Source organism: Nicrophorus vespilloides, unplaced genomic scaffold (assembly GCF_001412225.1).
Source record: "Nicrophorus vespilloides isolate i.1.1-1 unplaced genomic scaffold, Nicve_v1.0, whole genome shotgun sequence".
NCBI classification, from domain to species: Eukaryota; Metazoa; Arthropoda; class Insecta; order Coleoptera; family Silphidae; genus Nicrophorus; species Nicrophorus vespilloides.
The window spans coordinates 72918-93682 of NW_017099462.1; the positions used below are offsets into that span (position 1 = coordinate 72918).

The 20765-nt window shown below is 27.4% G+C and overlaps 1 protein-coding gene across 1 annotated transcript; it reads left to right on the plus strand.

Moving 5' to 3' along the window:
* Positions 1 to 10217: 10217 nt before the first annotated feature.
* Positions 10218 to 19190, plus strand: LOC108564541 (putative cyclin-dependent serine/threonine-protein kinase DDB_G0272797/DDB_G0274007). Its single transcript, XM_017923614.1, has 2 exons — positions 10218 to 10495; positions 18759 to 19190. The coding sequence occupies exons 1-2, from the start codon at positions 10223 to 10225 to the stop codon at positions 19188 to 19190; spliced, it is 705 nt and encodes a 234-aa protein (XP_017779103.1). The 5' UTR covers positions 10218 to 10222.
* Positions 19191 to 20765: the final 1575 nt, after the last annotated feature.

Below are 20765 nucleotides of genomic sequence, written 5' to 3' on the forward strand. Positions count from 1 at the left end.
GCCGTTTCCATTGTAATGCATTATTATATGGGTACTTTAGCAGATATTAAATTATACATGCGATATCCAATTTAAATAAGAGAAGATTGAGAACAGTCTAGCCGAGATTATAATTAAACATTTTAAGATTATTTATATGCACGTGATCTAATTTAACTTCATTTAATAAATATTATTTTTCAATAATGCAGGTAAAAAAAAAATATTATTTTCTATACGACCATACCTGGATTAACAAATAGATTGAAATCCACAAAATTACTTCGTTAAACGAAACTTTGTTTTCAGAGGTAAAAATGATATGGATAGAAATTTGAAATATATTTTTTTTATTAAAGGAACAAAACAAATTCATATTTTAAAATGTAAATCTAAAGTTGATTGGTTATGTTTTTTCTCTTTCAATTTGTAACTATAGCATTTAACAATGATCATTTAACAATAATACTTTTTTCTAAATCTGGATCATTCTATGTTTGGTTCATAACATTTGTTAGAAAGATATTCTTTAACTTTCTGCATTTTCTTTGGATTTGTTTCTAACAATGTTATAAATTCCTTAAAAAAATATTCCCAAAAGAAAACTAGACATTGAAAAAAACATTTTAGAATAGTTTAAGAATAAAGCAAAGAATAAAAGTACTTAGTTTCTGGATATTATATATTAAATGTTTATTGAGTACCAAAAGCGAGTTTCGAAAGATTTAGAACAGTAGTCTCGAAAGTACGATACTCTTCAGCATTTCGCTAACAGCGAAGGTCTAGCAAGACCCCCGATTTTTCCTGTCTCGTGTTTCATCCTGATCCATCTGCATTTGCTAAAAAATGTATGCTCACGACTGTGGTCCTCCTCACAGTACCAACACCTTTCATACTTGTACTTGCCAAAGCATTCATGACCAGATAGCGCCCGGCTCAGGTGAAAAGTTGTTTTGTCGTACTTACTGCTTATCACTATTTGTGCTTTGAAAAAAGCACAACTTTGTAATAATTTTGGGAAGTATCAAATCTCATAAATTGTTATAAATGAAATTATAAAAAGGAATGTTAAAACTGTAAAATATAACTCATTTTACAGTGATTTCATTAAGTACACATGAAATGTCGGTATCTTTAGTGTTAAATCAAACAATTGGAACATACTTCTTGCTGAAGTAATTATAATTATGTTTAATCCAAAGTGTAATTATGAAGTACAATCAAAGAAATGTGTAAAAAGAATGTGACAAGTCGTCAGTTGAAAAATAAAAGTGCATTGTGCTTATTATCCACGGATGCACATTTTCTATTAATTCTGTTACTTCCACTAATTGCAAATGTAATTAATTTGTTGTTCGTTTCTCCGGGCCTTCATTTTCCATTAATAGTAGCCAGCATATTTGATTTAATTATTACACTTAAATCTCGATGCTAATAGTTAGAAGATTTTTTTTCGCTACGCTTTCAATTCAATTAAATCGAGGAAGTGAGCATCAAAGAAAAAAATTTCCGTTCAGAACGTTTTCGAAAATTGTTTATAATTTACAGAGGGTGAAACGAACGTTATTAGTGCTTTAATCCAATTAACAAATTATATTTGAATCCACTCAAGCAACCAACGGCAAATCAAACACGAGACAATAATAATGCGGAGTTAAATAAAAACGAACAAAGAACAGAATTATAATTCAATTGCATATTATTATTAAAAGACTCCCTTCGTGTAAGAGGAAGAAGATCGTTAATTAAATCCCGGAGATTATTATCTCGATCCTTGACATTCCCTCTTCATCCAGCAAATGCTTGCCCCCCGCGCTTTCTTTTTATTATTATTCAAAGTAGATGAGGATGGAGATGAACGAACTTGCTTTATATTTTTTTTCTGTTCTTCTTCATCGGCGTCCTGAGTAGAACTGGTCGCAGGAGCAGCACGAACCGTTGATTAAAAGGAGAAACGGAAACTTGATAAATCCCATTTTAACTCGGAATCAATGCGATTCCATTTAAATTCGATTTCGGAGGACCTCTGCCCCACTCGCATTTCATTAAATAAATAATACGAAATAATTAAACTAATGACGATTACTGAATTGAAAAGTTAATTTGAAATTGGAAAAGAGAACTGAAAAGAATTGAGTGGGGTTTTACCACTGAGCGTCCAATAAATTCATTAATGAGAGCAAAAAATAGAGGATAATTGAATGCTATATGAGAAAATGTTAATACAATTGAAATTTAATATTAATTCTCACAGTATTATTTTTTTCAAATACAGCTAATATTAAAAAAAAAGTTGATACTTAATTATCAGGCGGTATTTTGTTAATAAAAATTACTAATATGAAGCAGTAATTGAAGTAGAAAGCTGGTTTCTGAAAACCGGTGTTTTTAAGAAATTTATATAATTCGAAAACCGAAGTTTTCCAAATAAAAACCGATTTGTAAACCTTAAAATATAAAAATAAACTAATTATTTGATTAAAATCATAAACATTTTGATACAAAATATTTTCTGACATAAAACGGAAATATTGTTACTACATATTAAATACATGAAACAAACAGAAAATTGGGAAGATATTAAGTCTTATTCTTGACTGCCTAAAAATTCCATGGGAAAATCAATTAATAAATATCATCAAAAACCTAAAGAAGTGACTTTGTCCTTGTCCGTGTGTTTTAGAATAGAAAATAGATTTAGTATTAGAGGATACAAACAGAAGAACGAAACATTAAAAAAAAGTATATGCTCATCATTTTCTGAGAAAAAGAAGGAATACATAAATATTTTATAGTCATTTATTGTTAATCGTTTTTCTATATAGTGTTTTTATGCAGTTCATTTTATTTTGTTTTATATAATGTTCTCGATTCTTTAAGTTAAATTTTTTTAAATTCGGTTTTTGTATAATCCGTAATTGTGACTAAGCTTTGGAATAATCATTTAAAAATGTTATTGTAGAATGTTTATGTTTCTTTTTTCATAATAAATATTGTTTAAAAACACCTGATAATTATGTACCAGCCTAATAAATAAAATATTAATTTAATTATTTTCTGCCATATTTCAATATATACAGAATAAACAGTCATACTATATTAAATATACAGTTGGTGCTCGGTTAACGAACAATTTGGACTGCGAATAAATCGGATAAAGCATACTAAATTTGACCGATCGATTGATATTACTTTCAGTATCTAAAGCTAGTGGTGATATGAAGCATTGGCTTTTATTTTGGCTAAACGGCTATCAAGTAAAGACTTTTTGTCTACATTTTTAAAATATTCTTAATATCCAATTTTTGCATTTATAATATTATAATTCATATAATATAATTAAATTAAATATATATATATTTTTTCTATAATTAAATAACAAAATTAAATGGAAAATAGATTTTAATTAAAACGCTTTGAAATCAAGCTGACTGAACTGCCGATTCAATTTATATAATGCAGCCATTAGTCTAAACACAATAACATATATTCAAATCACCATAACACGTTTGTATTACATCAATCAACTTACCCATTAATTCGGTGCTATGTAGTACATGTAAGCAAATGGTGGATATTAATCAAGCAAAATCTTCAATAATAAACATAACTAAGCTATTAATCTAAATAAAAATCCATTTGATTATATAATACACAATATAACCCTTTTTATTTCATACTTATCTTTGTGTAATTATTTATTTTAATGTATTAAATCAATTTTATGTAAATATTATTTATAAGTTAATATATTAAAATATTAATAAAAAAAATATTTTTGTTCCTTGATTTTTACTATTAAAAATACACAAAAATTATTGTACATTAAAATACAAAAGGCTATTGACCAAAATTATATATTTTATTAGAATTATTGTAAATAAATTACTTATTTCTTTCAAATCATTAAAATGTATCAATGATAAATTTTAAAATCTCGGAACTATTGAAATACTTCAGAGAATTAGATGTTCTAACAGCATCTTCAAATATGGTAGAAGTTAGTAACGAAGTATCTTTGCAATAGTTTGTCGAGACTACTGTTATGTATAACCGTTATTTTTATATTATGTTAGCCCTTATTATTTTGTACATGTCCCTTAGGAAAATGAATTTTTTTTGGGTAATAAGGAAATTTTTCTAATTTCATCTTACCAAACTCAGAGAGCGGTTCTCTGACTACTTTCCAGATCTTGATGTACAAACTGTGAATTGGGTTGTAGATCCTTTTAAATGTGAAATTACTAACATACCAGAAGAACTTCCAGGTTTGGCAGAGGCAATTCTTGAACTTTGATGCAATACTGAAGCACGTATTCAATTTGAAACCAAAGCAAATCTGTCGTCTTTTTGTTAAAAAAAATTGCTGCCATTTGCAACAACCTACCTTTGTGAACAAGGATTTTCCACTGTAATGAACATAAAAACGAAAAACAGAAATCGATTAATCGCCGAAGACTGTATTCAAATTGCTCTTATATCAAAAAGTCCCAATTTTAAAGTAATTATATCAAACATGAAGCAACATCATTTTTCCAAAACCTGAAGGGGGAAAGTTTTCAATTAATTTTTGTTTGTTCCAATTTAAGAATTTTATTTTGTTTGTCTATTACTATTTGTTACTATTTTCATGTAAATTTTTTTTTATAAATATGTAAATGTAAATAAATTCAATAAATAATATTTATTTAAAATTTACATTGATTGTTTTCTTTTCAGAATGGGGGGGAGGTAATATCGATTTACGCAATAATATTTTGGGGTAATGGTTAAAAAAGTTCCCCGACCGCTGCCATAACTAATCATTGTGTAACGACTATTCTTAATCACTATTGATAATCACCATGTTATGCACAAATTCAAAGGGCCAATCGATAATGCCTACTAATATGTACATCTGCATAATCACTTAATTATTATGGAAAGTTAGGTACTATCTTTCCTTACCAAATATTGTGCTAATTCACTACTATATATTAGGATGTTTATGTAATACAAAGGGAGTCCGAGTCCAAGTCCTAGATAGTCCTAGTAGCTAGTCTTTCAAAACAATATAACTACGAGATATTCTACAGTGTCCAGAGATATTTGAATCCCGGAACACGACACTAAATCTAATGTTTTAAGCTAAAAATCGATAATATATAAAAAGAACGCTTTACATATTAAGAGAATCAGGCTTGTTTTTCAGAATGTGTTTGGGTTTTTGAATTTCAATATTTTTTCATGGATACATATTATTTTAATTGCTGAACGTTATTACTACCCTCAAGAAAACACTTTACCCCATTTGGGGTAATTTACCACTGTTAGTCTTACGCCATTTACCTATGCTTTACTATATATTATATTAATAAATTTTATTTTAACACGTATATTAGTTTATTCTTAATTGTATTAAAATCTAGTTGTAATTATTTAATTATTGATTATATATAGGTATAAATATGCTGAAATAATTATTGTTCACATCATGTATTTTTAATTAAAAAACTTTTTATATATTTTAATTATTATATTAGATGTTTTTTTTTGATATAAAGTGCAATTATAACAAAGTTATTGTAGTTTCGTACAAAAACACACCAACGCATGATCCATATAATACCTCAAATACAGTTATCTAACTCCATGACACGTATTTTGGAAGTTGTAACGCAATTCAACAGTGGTTGGAATTATTCCAAACTGCATTACATATAACGTCCTCTACAATATTAATATAAACTAAATTATTATTATGATTATTTTATTATTAAAGAAAGATAAATATAAATGTATATTTTTGATTATTAATATAATATTGTTGACATTTTATAAAATTTGCGAGATTTGTTTTATTTTTATTTTTAAGTTATTCTAATCAATTGTATAACTGTTGAATAGGTTTGAAACTGAACTAATTGAATACTTTAAAACCACAGCTCAAACAGAGACTTGTCTGTAAAAGTGCAAAAAAGTCGATCATTTAATTTAGTGTACTCATTTGTGGAATTTATTTTTATTTTGCTCATAAAATTTAATTTGTTTTAAAATTTTCAAATCTAACTGTAGTAAATCTGGACTAATTGAAGCCACACACGATAAGGTATTTCTGTATTTTTAATAAATAAAATAAACTAATAAATAAATAACTGAAAAGTAGTCTTATTTTTTTGTTTAGTGTAAGAAATATGGAATTGGTGTGCGTGTTCGGATTGGAAAAAATATAATTTTAATCCGCGTTTAAGAGAGGTAATGCTGGCGAGTAGTCCTCCGGGGAAATCAGGATGAGGAAAAAAAAGGCGGAGAAGGAGGATAGGCCGCAATAAGTTGTTTGGGTCGGGAATCTAAATAGCGAACTTAGTGAAAACGCGGCCACCAAAACCGCTGTCTAGGGATAAATGAAGCCCCGATTTACAGCCTAAGTGATTTTCTATGTTGAAACAAGACCTTTTTAGCACGCTACCGCATACATTTTTACATCAATTACATAAAGCCTGTACCATAGAAAAGAAGTATTGTTTCCAAATCGATATTATATTGTATCCACAGCCAGAATCGTCTAATCCATTTGTGCCAAATTGGGTGTCTACATAAAATAGTTGAATTAGAATACTTATATATTATTTTAGCCATGAAAGTTATTTAAATCTATTTAACTTAGTGGTTCCCAACCTTTTATGTGCCATGCCTCACCAATACCTTTCTAAAATTATAATGTCTCCTATGTAACATATACATAATATGCCATACAGTTAAAATCTAGATGTGTCCATTTTTAAATTGCACCCCTGTTGGGCGTGGGACCCACGCTGAGAAACACTGACATAATTGGTGCAGAGGGCCCACAACTACCTTATTGCGGCCCCATGACATAGGTACTAAATGTATGTCAGCAATCCCAACTATATACAAATAATGGCTTATTAGATGTAGTATTGGATGGGCTTTAACATTAAAAGTAACGAAAAATATGATGAAAAACTTTTAAGGCGTAGAATTATTTGTAACTTAAACTTATAAAAAAGAAAGGCAAAAAAAAAGAAACTTTAGCAGTTCTTATGTACAGGCTGCTGCTCATATTATATAAATATATGTATATCTGTCAACTAGTTTCACTGTTCCTTGAAAATCAAATATATAATTGTCTTACAAATATAAATGTCAAAATTCACGTTTAATATGGATACAACAGCATTATCTTACATTTATTGTATGCATATATCTTGTATAAACAATAGAAAAAAAACTTATATAATTTATTTTAATACAAATAATAACATTTTACAGTGCTATAATATAATGCATCAAGAAATTTTAATATTATAATTGTTGGAGGATTTAGTGATGTAACTACTTAAATTCTGGGTAAAATTAATGCTTGTCGTCTGAGTTCTCTCGGAATTTCAGCAGTGCGCTTGCATAGAGTTTACTGCAGTGACAGGTGCAAGTTTATAACTACAATAACAACACGCCAACTAATCTTGCGGATTCCAGGCTCATAAAGTAAAAGTGAGTTTCTACACACATTCATTCATATATGCATATTTTCGGAAAGCAGAGAAAATGACATGTACCAGATGTATCATATAATATTAAAATAAAATAACCATATGTCGGAAATTCATTGAATTATTACTTTAAACTGATATAACTTTGTTAGTTACAATAAAATATAGTATAGAAGTTTTTACTATTATATCTTGTTAATAACTTCAATTCAATCAAAAATAGCACTTGGCAGCAGTGAAATTTGTTTTTTTTTTATATTTTGTTATTATATTATTGTATTCAGTTTGTTGTTTGGTGTTTATGGTTACAATAAATATTATTATTCTTATTAAATCCAATTAGATTTTTACAAATAAAAAATAAATAAAAAAAATTGCATACTTTTTGCAATAAATATTTTTTTTATGTTGTATAATTTTATTAAAAAACTGTTCATGAATGTGAACATTGAGTAAATTTAAGATTGCGGTTGATATTAATGGATAATCTTTCCCGGTGGATAGTTACCATTATGATGATTAGATTCCACTATTTCCTTTGACTATGAATCTGCTGCTATCTTTAACACTGTCATTGTCCATCGACTTGGCTGAAGGTTCATATACTGAACCTCATTAATTTGACTGTCCTATTACTACAAGCACCGAGAGGGCTCACAAAGGGCCTGGATTTGACCAGGATTCGAACCGGCGCCCACTAAATCGTGCGTAGGGCGACTTACCTATTTACTATTAGTCGTCCCTGAAATAAATATAGTTTATTATTTTCGAATGTTTTTGTAACTTTTTTTTTTGTCAGTCAAATAAAATATGAAATTGCGCTAATAAAAATTAGCAATAAGTAAATTTGTAGTTTATCTGGTTTCCTACATTTTTGTTTTAAATATTTGATCTAATTTTAAATTAAACTAATATAAAACTTTCTACTTATATAATTTTATGTTACCTCCATCATCAATAATTGCTCCGAAAATGATAGGACATTAATTATGCAAGACTGCGAAACATCGACATGCATATTTAATTTAACACACTTCGGATTTATTTTTGTTTATTTTTTCCTTTAAGAGTAAAAGTAAATTAGTGTTATAGATGAGGACAAATTTACAAGATTTTTTTAAACAAGATGGTAAATTAATACCGAATAACCTTGTTATAATAAATTATTTTAATAATGAGAGAAAGGAAGGAAAAATTCTTAATGTAATAATATTTATGTCACAAAATTTAGCTATTCTGTGATAAAAAAAAATCGTGTCACAAATACAAATAAATGTAAATTGATGCTGATTTTGTGTATATTTATAATAATCTTATACATTTAAAAATACTTGAATTATTATATTTTTACTTATTTTGGTTGCAAATTCGTTAATGTGTTCATATATTTTCTTCAAACTTTTCGCGCTGTGTAATCATTATGTAACTTATTCTACTTTTGTGTATTTTAAGAAAAATATTAATAATAAATATAAATTAAAAAGCGCATAGTCTAAAACTTTAGTATAAAAGAATAAATTATAATTATATTATTATAAAGTTATATAATGAAAACAAATACTCTTGCAGGACATACTTTGAATACCAATTAGAGGATAGTCGATGCAAATGATATTGTACAGTGATTAGAAGCAAAGAAAAATCTGGTTCGTCCACGTGACAAGTTGTATAAATAATTTATGGCAATATTAATTCTTCCATAGGTAACAAATACATAGTTTTATAAATTAAAAAGGCAGAATTCTGGGCAGAAAGACCTATGGTCAATAGCCTTCTATAGAAGTTGATTTTTTGTTGCATTATTGTATGGAAATGTTAAATTATGTTTTTTTGTATTTTTACAATTAATATTATTGTTATTAGGCAGAATTCGTATTATCTTGTTAATGATTTATATTCTTTATATATTTTTACATTAAAGTTTATTTATATTATATTCTGGACTATAAATTATTATTCTATTCTATTTTCATTTCAAATACAAAATGCAATTAAATGAAGTCTTTCAATAAATTTGATAATTGAGAGTTCTAGAGATCACGTATAAATCCATATAAAATAAATAAGTGATATATGGGATATCTATTAATAAAAGATGATTTAATTTTGTTTAGTTGAGGATGCGCATAGAAAATTGATATACAGTTGGTAATAAAAAAGGAAGAAGTTTGGGCAAAGTGTCTGATGACTTGGGGGAGTTTTCGTGGAAAATTTTCTTTGTTTTAAAGTAAATGTAGTTGATGCGATCTTCGAGATTCGACCGTTTGCGTAACACGGTTTGCCTTTTAAGCAACGCTTTCGAGAAATGATGCTGAAAAATCACAAAAGGGGTCTCAACTTTGTTTACCCAAAGATATAGATATATATATATATATATGAACGCACGTAAACTGAAAGGCAGATACAGAAAAGAGAGGCCGATATTAAAGGTTTCCGCATAGGAACGGAACGTAATCGGATTTATATCTGTTTGCCGTAGAACGGGCGTATTTGTTCTACCTTTAATTAATATTTCCGTTTCCACCTGGAACGAGCTGTAGCCGTCCGTTTCGCGCGTAAATCGCGCACAAATCGAGCTCTGGATTGCATTTATTGACCCGTGATGCATGCATGCATCATGAACATGCTCCTTTCTCTGCCTATGAAAGTTGGAGCACTCTGGAGGAGGTGGAGAAAGAGGTGGAGGAATGGCGAGAGTATAAATGCAACGAGACGTGCATCTGGATGCATCAGAATCTTTATCGATCAAGATGTTTGCGGGTGCTTTAATCGTTGTAGCTGCGGCGGCATGCGTGTTTTCAGGGGTCCGGGGTGCAACCCAACCACCACCCCAATACTATCAGCAGTATCTGCAGCAAGTGCAAAATCAGCCTCAGTACATAAGTGTGCCCCCCATTCCCCAGGGTCCGACACCGCTGTACGAGGGCGCCCCACACCATCAACTGTCTCAACAACAATACATCCCGGCACCTCCGACCCAAAGGGTGTCGCAGCTACTCCTGCCTTCCGCTGCTGACAGACAGGTGAGAAAATCCGTCCTCCGGGATGCAAGGCTTTCTACCTAAATTAATAGATCCAGCGAATCGTTAATAAACATTTTATTGCACGCTTTCCGCCACCGTTCTGACAGCACAAAAGCAATTTATTATCGTAACTAATGTTATTGCATCGATAATATCCATTGCTTTTATTTATTTATCGCTGATTTGTGGTCGAAATTCCAACACAATTGGTTACCAAGGCTGTGTGCACCGCCTGTTCTTAATGCCCATTCAGAGAATCAAATAAATTTTCTTATTACAAAACCTCAATAACAAAAAAAAAATCTAATAATATAAATGTAAATAGAAACCAATAACACAACAATATTACGTATTTAATTAAAGTTTATTTTTTATTGTATAATTTATTGTATTTGTTTATTTAAATATATTTATTGGCCACAATTTTGCCTATCGGCCAAGGATTTTCCGCCCAAATGTATTTATTTATTTTATTTAGATTACTATAAAATAATGCAATTTTTTATTGGAAGATTACTTTTTCAATTTTATGATTCCAAATACAGTCGATTATCCGTCGTGGTAATTCAGAAACGTAGAAGCACGCATAATTGAAAAATACGGTTAATACAAACATTGCTTTTATTTGCTTTCACAACTTAATATTTAAACAACACATTTTTAATCATTTTAAAAGGTAATCTGTATTTTTTTTAATGTTTTCCTTGTAAAATTATTTACTAAACGGTAGATTTCCTGATACTTTTATTTTTTGCTTATAAAAGTTAAACATAAAGACAGCCACGACCACGGTTAATTGAGACCCGAATAATCGGCGTTTTTTCTGTACTATACAAAATGATTTTAATGATTAATTAAATCATACAATTTCATTGTAATTTACAATAGATGTTACATTCTTTTCTACATTTAAATGAAAAAGAATTAAAAAAATATTACTTGATTTTATAAATAGAAAAAAAAAAGTAAATCTAAGTTATAAATTAAAATTATAATAATATACACGTAAATAATTAATGGAGTTAGGTAAATAGTCCATTATCCGAAAATATAGCCAGTATATCTAATTAGAATGTTTGATAATAATTACTAGAATTAACAAAATAATAATTATCAAATTGCGTATTCAATCCATCCGCCTGGTAAAGTAAAAATAAATTCTAAAAAAAGTAGGTAACAAAATTATTTTTGCATTACTGATCGTTTAATTTTTTCTTTTTATATCATCAAGTATTTTCTTAATTATCTCGTTTTAAATTACTATACTTTGACTTTTATTTGACAGACAGACGGAAAAAATAGTCTAATTATTAAAATAAAATTTATATCTGTAAAAATAGAAATAAATTATTATCCAAAACATAAATGAAAAGAAAATAACAATTTATTTATAAATTAAAATGAGAGAATATACATTTGGGTTATAAAACTAGGTTATTTCCTCCACAAAACTAATAAATAGTAGACTTTAAATTCTAAAATTTGCATGAAACCGAGACATGCAAATTTAACGTAACAAATTTAAATGTAGAAAATAAGTAAAACTAAACAAAATACTTACTTTTAATTACGTTATTTCCATTTCATTTTGAAGAGAAATCTAATTAGGAGAAAATTGAATAGTAATTTATTACATATAGGTGCATTAGTTCTACGTAACTTTCTATGATAAAGAGAAAATATTGAAAGAGTTTTCAATTTGACAATTGTCTGGTAATATTAATCTCCATTATGTTATAAACACATTTGCAGGTCTGTGCAATATTTTCAAGGAAAACTACCTATTATATTAAAAATATAAATTACGACGCTAAACGGGATATTACGAAACTTGAATAGATTTCTAGATATGTAACGATAAAATGTAACATTTTCTTCATTTAATTCTACTACAATGGCTATTTTATAAATTATTTTCGAAATTATAATACATTTTCTTTATAAAAAAGTAATAGTGGGTATTTTATGAAAGAAAATAATAATTATGTTCAGATTTCATATTTTCATTTAAAAAAGTTATTGTACAACTAAATATTAAAATATTAAAAAAAAATAATTTGGAACATTTTGGAAATAATTAAAGAAAACACTTCAATATTTATATTTTATACATATTTTTTAATTATATAAAAGTGTCATTAAATTTACACAATTATAATAATAAATTATTGATCTGCAACATTTAGTAGTAATATTTCAAATCACATTAGCAATTATTATTTTTTCAAGTATATATTACGTAATAATTACAAAAGAAATAAATATTGTGTATCAGTACAAATAGTTAATTTTCTTTATAAAAGTGTGCAAATAGAAAATGACTCGACCATTCCCATTTTCTTCATGCTGAAATCATAAACAGCTACTGTTGCAAAACTGTGTTAATTAATAGAAAAGTGTTACGCTAGGAATGATTCATTTTTTGTAGGTTTCCACATTTAATTGAGCTACCATTTACAAACCGCAATTAAATATTTGCTTTAATAATAAACATTTTTTTTTATTAATGATAACCTCACACCATGCATTTTTATGTATTTTTTTAAATATAAATTAATTATAGCAATACCTCACTTAGTCCGGTTTTAAAGTCCTTGATTAGTATGGTTTCAAACAGTCCGGGGTGTTGGCACTTTCCGAGGTATTGATTTATTAGGAACTGACCTTGCATATGAGTTATAAGCTATTTAATGGTTTTAATAGTATTATTTTTATTATATAACATTTATAGAAACAAGATATATTATTGGTTGATTACATTACATTATTGAATTATTTTCATTCGCTCATTTTTTTATTCCATATGACACACTAAAATATAAACACATAAAATATAAACATGTTAAATATAACTTTAATTAGGTGATATAAAATAAAACAAAGACATAAGTTAAAAGCCGAAAAGAATAAAGATAAAACCAAATGAAAACTTCTAGAAAGTAATTATTTAAATTTCCTCACCCTTCTCTAAAAATACAAAAAAAAAGAAGAAGAAACTGCGTAATCTACTTTCAGTTGAGACAGAGACAAAACTTTTGCATATAATGGTTAGAGGTTAAGAGGAATAACACTCTTTTACTTAGCAATTTAAAAAGAAGTTTTTCCAGCCAATTTTAAAAGCGAATTCTCTTCTACCAAGGAAATATTTTGTAAATTTCTATTTCCACGTTCGCCGTTTAAAGAAATCTCATTAAGAAATAAATGATAATTAAACAATGGAATTACTTGAAAAGTGTAAACTATTGCAATCTAAGCGATGAAATGTTTATATTTATATTTCAAAGCTTTTTTTCGTTGTTCTTTAAATAGAAAAACTCGGAATTTATTTAAGTTATCGAGCTCAATTTTCCAGACTGCCCACGGCACTTTGTACAAGCTCAAAACAAACAGATCGAATCCTTTATACTTCTGTTTCACAGGACTTCTGGCAATATCGATAGCTTAATTGCAGAAAGCGCAAGAGAAGTCGTCTAGTAAATTCGACTTCAACTCACAGCTTAAATCGTAAATAACCTATGTTTATACACTGTTTTTATTTATTTTTCTTCACTTTTATCTTTAATTCAATATTTTGTATACATTGCAAAGAAATAATTGATGGTCCCTTTCAGCACCATTTAATAACAACGTAAGTCAATAAATCTAAAATTATTTATAAATTTAAATAAATAATACTTTAGTCAAAATAATTAATTGAAATTTAGTTAGAGTGTGACCAAAATCAAGGTTTTGTTACTTTCGAATTTTAATATTATATATATATTATATAAGAATATTGCCTGAGGCTTAGAAAAAATAATTTAAAATTTAGAATGAATTTTTTTGGCAAAATAATAAATTCACATATTATTGCATAATGGAATCTAGTTATTATGAAATAAATATACAAATATATAAGCAAGTAAAAAATAAAGTTTGGTTTAAATTTCGTTAGTACACCAAGTTAGTACAATTTCGTGTAAATGGAGAATTAAATATTCATGCATTTAAGAAAATGTTCATAATAACTTCAAATATAGTTGCTTATACCTGATAGCATGTAAAGTTCAGCAATTAAGATACATTACACAGTAAAATATTACGTTACATATTAATGTTAATGATCATAGATGATAAAATAATGATTATTGTATAAACTACACTAATTAGAAATAAAAAAATCTTTAAATTTTTTTTATAAAATCTATATGTGTGATTTAAAATAAAATAATTTATTTGAAAAAAAGAAATCGTTGAAAGAGTATTATTTTCTCCATATTTTGTTTTCTTTATTTGGTTAGTAACAATATTTACAAATTAAGAAAATATAGATTTTAGATTAGAACGTGTTGTAAAAACCGGAGATTGAATTTGCAATCCAGAACAGTTTGCTAAGAAGTGGTGTACTAAAGATCAAGTACATGACTTGAATTTCCTAATTAGTTATGCAACGAAGACAATTTAAACAAGATTTCATCGTGATTAATTATACATGGAAGGTAACAAATGATGGACTAATGAAATAATGAAATTTGGTGAAATTAATTGTGAGACAGTATATGCCAGGGGTGGGCAAATGCGGCTCTTTGTGCAGTTATCTGCGGCTCTCATTGAAAATGTAATTGTTACCATGTAACTATGGTGTGGTTCTTTAATATATTTGAAATTATATTTAAATTGCTGTATAATATAAGAAAAAACAGAAATGCGACAGTCATTAAACTCATGCCTGCGATATTCTTATAAAATAAAATTATTATATTTTTAACCCGCATATAAAGGCATAACACCATTGATCTCCCTTATATATTTGAATATTATAAGAACGTTTTTAGTTATTTATTATTATTGTTAAAATTAATATTTATTCATATTATATTTGGTAATTTAGAAGGTTTCCAATGGGAAAATATTCCTCTTATTGTTATATTTTGTTATTAAGGAAAAAAATATTAAATTCATATTATATATATTGGGTTCATTCATATTAACACCTCAATCAATAAGTTAATAGGATGACATATACATGGAGTTTCTATCGAAAAATCCATATGATTTTTAGAAAGTACCAACCTTCAGACGACACCTGTCAAAATGTCATGACAATCTGACGTTTAGTTCACAAGTTACAGTGGTTCTAGTCACGCTACTTTTGTAATTTTCATAATAATGTGAAAGTCTGAACTTCGTGTGTTGATAAAACATTACTTTTTGATGGGAAAAAATATCGTTCAAGCAAAGTAATGGTTTGATGAGTGTTATGGGGACTCTTTTCTTTCGAGTAAAATGGTAGAGAAGTGCTTCTGATTTTAAATGTGGTCGTACAGACACAAATGATGGTAAATGTTTTGGTCGCCCAAATTCGGTAATTGTTGCAGAAAACATAAAAAATGTCCACAAAATGGTTTTGGCTGATCGTAAATTGATATTGCGTGAAATAGTTGATACCTTGATGATATCAGAAGGCAGTGCATTCACCATTTTGCATAACAATTTGATCATGAGAAAGCTTTGTTCGTTCAGGCTCAAAGTGGACCAAAAACAACAACTAGTTATTGATTCTGTTTGGAGCTGTTTAAACGAAATAAAAAGGATTTTTTCATGCAGTATATAACAACGGATGAAGAGTCAGATCAGTCGTTAGCAGAGTGGACAGCAAAAGGAGAAAGCCGTATTTTGAGGCCAAAGATAAATCGTTCTGCAAGAAAGGTATGGAAATGTTAGAGAAGCACTGAGTGAATGTATCACTCTTGAAGTAGACTATGTTCATCAATTATATGGAATATTGCCCAAAAGTTAAACATTTCGATTAATTTATATTTATGTAACAATAATAACATTTAACACAATATAGTAAAATATTGATAGACTGAAAGCCCGAAAATAATAATCAAGTTTGTAGATTATAAATAAATACAATTATTGCAATACCTTGCATAGTGCACAGGATAAACAACAACTATCATTTGAATATAAAAATATTTTTTTATATATTTTATTTTTATTGGTATAGCATAAATAAGCACTTAATTAAATAAAACAACAATGAAGTAGCAGAAAGTACAGGGATTTCCATGTTAATACTTCAAGAACGAACGTGTAAAAAAAAAGAGCAAATACCATACTTCTTAGTAATTAAATAATGAACGTTTGGGTGTTGCAACAACGCTTAAATTAAAGTTGCAAATGCAACGGAATTGCTAATATTGTACCAAGTTCAACGTGCAACGCTTTTTTTTGTCTATGTCTCGAGTATTAACGATTCGCTTCAATTGAATGGCTATGGGCAAAGAGTGTAAACTGTTCACACTCAATTACCCGTAGAGTCAAGGTTTGCGTGCAAGAAGACATTCTATAAAATTAAGGATTTCCAATTTCAGTACTCCCATCGCATTGATTATATTAATTACTACTTGTGCAAATCTCCTTCGATTTGCATCCAATGTACATGGCATTTCCAATATAATAATTCACGTGCTGAAATCCTTTGATGTAATCGGATGTAATTGCGTCAAATTAGATAGAAATTATTCCGTCGGTATTTTGATTGTCATTTGTTGGTAATCATTTAATAATTGAAATCCAATAATTGTACAAAGCAAATTAAAATATTGACGAAATTATTGTTAATTCAATTTAATTTTATATTTAAAATATTTATTTATTTACAATTTTATTTATTGATTCTAATTTGAATCATTTGCAATTAACACTTAAAATTATATACACTTCATATATTGCTATTGTTTTTACTTTTTTACATTAACTATTATAACAAAATACATATATTAATTATAAATAAATATTAATTCATCAAATAAATTAGAAATATAATTATTCTTTGTAATAGAAAAAATTATGAAAATAGAATTTTACAAAACTACATTTCCTTAATAATTTTATAAAATACCTTCCTGGTATAAGTTAATTTGTGGTTTATTTTCCATTCACTTGGACTTTCTGAATTACCCAGTTTCTTGAAGATCTTTTGTTTTGTTTGGTACATTCATCTTCTCTTTGCTCTTTAAGTTAATCTTTCCATTCCCATGGCCTCTTATATTGTCCTTACTATTATCACGTGTCCTTGGTCCTCAACATTATAAATTCCCTTCACATACACTTTCTTCGAAACCTTGAATATATTTCAGTTAATTTTCAATCAAATCCTTGAAACATTTTTTTTGTCTATCTTTACATCAAAATATAAAACTTACAAATTTAATACATAATCCTCTAGTCTAAATTTATATAAAATTTTTAAAATCTCAACATGTGTGTAAAATTACACTTTCTTTAAAACCTTGAATATATTTCAGTTAATTTTCAATTAAATCTTTTTCACAATTTTTCTGAAAAAATATTTTTTCTATATTTACAACAAATTGTCTACATTTATATAGACTTTTAAAAATCTTATATTTCTGTTAATTTTCAATAAAATTCTTGTAACAATTATTTCTGTAATAAAATAGATATCTATATTTACAACGAAATACAAATATTCAATTAAGTTTTTCTAAAAAAAATGCCTCTTTGATATTTATAAGAAAATACAAAACTTTCAACTATTAAATAATAATTGATTTCTGTTTTTCTTTATTTTGAATAAAAATTTGATAATCTCAAAAAATATTTTGATTTTATTATAGATGATAAAGCTTATGACATTTGTCATAAGTGTTTGAAATACAAGAAAAGTTATTGCAATTGGCAAACTTGAAGTTGTAATTCTTCGCAATAGAAATAAAAGCCAATACAAACCAAAGAAGAACGAATGTTAGTATTTCATTGATGTTTTAATTTCTCTAATGAAAATAAAAAAGTAATTATTTAAATTATTTAATTAATGAAAATTTATTTTGAGCATTTTCCTACGTTCAAAATATTTTTATATAATTACTTTTATTATTATTATTTTTGCATCGTGCATGTAATTGCATTTGTATAAATGCATGTACAAAATGAAAACATATGGTTTTAATACATTCGGCTGCAGTATTCTGAAATAATATTTCAATTCATCAAAAGCTTCCAACAAATGAAAAAAATATAAATATAAAGCATGAATAAAACGAGAAACCATATACAAAAAAAATAACAGCACGAACGCAGTCAAAATATAATTTAATTTTGATAAATCATAAATATTACGGGTCCTGAAATTTTAATGAATTTGCACGTTATTGAAAATATTAATCACTATTTTTATTACAGTCTAAATAATATATGATTTGTATTTAAAAAAAAAATGAATTGTAATTTTTGTGTGTCTTTTATGTTGCAGGTTCAGAAGGCTGCTGAGCAGATTGCAGGACCTCAATACGCCCAGCAAGTACAGATCGCCCAGCAGCAAGGACTTGCGAATGAGGTCATTGCCAATTCGCAAAGAAGGGCCAATTGGCAACTGATGAGGGCGCAAAATGTGGCTCGACAACAAATTGCGAGGCAAAATATCGGTGCTGTCCAACAACAATATCTGGCAGATAACAGCGAACCTATCCAACAGCAGCAGCAGTATGTACCGGTACAATCCGTGCAACCGCAACAATACCAGTTACAGTATGAACAAGCTTACCAACAACCAACTAGCAAACCGCTTAGGGCTATCCCAAACCGAGCTACCAAACCCAACCAGCAAAGGGAACAAGAGGAGGATGAACATGACGTGAGTAATTTCATACTATTTTTACCCAGCATGATTAACGACGACCAATAGATATAAGTAATATTAAAAACATAGAAAATAAAAGACAAAATACACATGTTAATTAATGTTTTTATTATTATTATTCTATATAAAACTGGAAAATGTAATGTTGTTATTATTATTATTTTTTATAATATAAATATAATATTGAAGTAATTAGATTTTTGTTATACCTTTATACAAATTTCATCTTCATTTTTCATACATACAAATTAATTTATTTTATACACAAATCATTCGATGGAAATTTTTAGAAAATAAACTCATCATGTCCTGTACAACTTTAAAATTTAGTAAAAAATACAAATTCAAGTTAAGAACAAATCAGTTTACCTTGTATAATATTTAATCATTATCATGTTATCTAAAGATTAATTCAGGTTAATGTAAGTGAATATTCCAAAAATATCTACTACATTGCAAAAAACTTGCAGAACGAATAAACTAATGAATATAAAAATAAATAATTTATTAAAAAAACAAATAATTTCAGATTTTTTTATTTTTTTTTAATAAATAACAAACATATATTTTTAAAAGTATTAATTGTAAAAATATTATGAACAATATGCTTATAAAATAGGAAATTGAGATTTTTTCAAACCAAATATTAAATCATCAATTATATCTGAATATTTCCATCAATAATTTGGATTTTTTATTACATTTTCTTCATTGCACAAAATTAACGTACTTTGTACACTACATTTCTCAACATAATACATAAGCACTTAATTTACAATCAACATTGAATAATTCAATCATCAATAATTAAAAATAAAACAAGATAAATTATGGCCATCATTACTATTATAATCAAATGCATGTGCGTTAAACTTTGCAAACTGGTTTAATTTAGTACCGGCGGTACATGTTATCACACCGTCCATATATAATGCACTATATCGAAGATATAAAGTTGATGTTATCGGTTATATAATAACTAATTTAATCAACTGCTATTCATATAAATCATAATTTTAATTGGAATGTCATACCTTCGTCATTGGAACATTTTCGAATGCTGCTGGGTTTAACTTTATAGTTTCGCACAAATTATGTATATTTATGTGCATTTGATAATTGTAATATATTATATAATCAAATCACGTAGAGAATTACATTTTAATTGCATTTTCTAAATATGGTTTCATGGTTTATATCTTACTACTACAATATCAGTATATCATATATATAGCACTATGCACCAATTATTTGCACAAATCATATAGATATTATCTTTATCGCAGTTATGTCTACTTGAATTAGGTAGGTACATATTTTATATATGGAACAAATTGAAATAAGATGCAGCTAAGTATAATAATTTTTGAATATTTTGACATCTGACAACTTAAAAAAAGTTAACTAATTACTATGATGGATAATAATTAGATGGATGACTTGTATCATATATCAATTCGCACTGTATTAATATCACACAATCAATACATCTAAAGACCTCGTCTTTTGGAGAAAATGCATATTACTACTACTTCATTTCTTCATGCTAAACAAATATGGTTATTACCTCTTTACTGATTTCTCTACTTCGTCCATTACATTATCAAAACAAAAACTGAA

Bases quoted from the DNA above. Each gene is read 5' to 3' on its own strand.
- LOC108564541 (XM_017923614.1), top strand. From the start codon at position 10,223: ATGTTTGCGGGTGCTTTAATCGTTGTAGCTGCGGCGGCATGCGTGTTT. The intron at 10,496-18,758 runs GTGAGAAAATCC...TTTATGTTGCAG, and splicing joins CTTCCGCTGCTGACAGACAG to GTTCAGAAGGCTGCTGAGCA.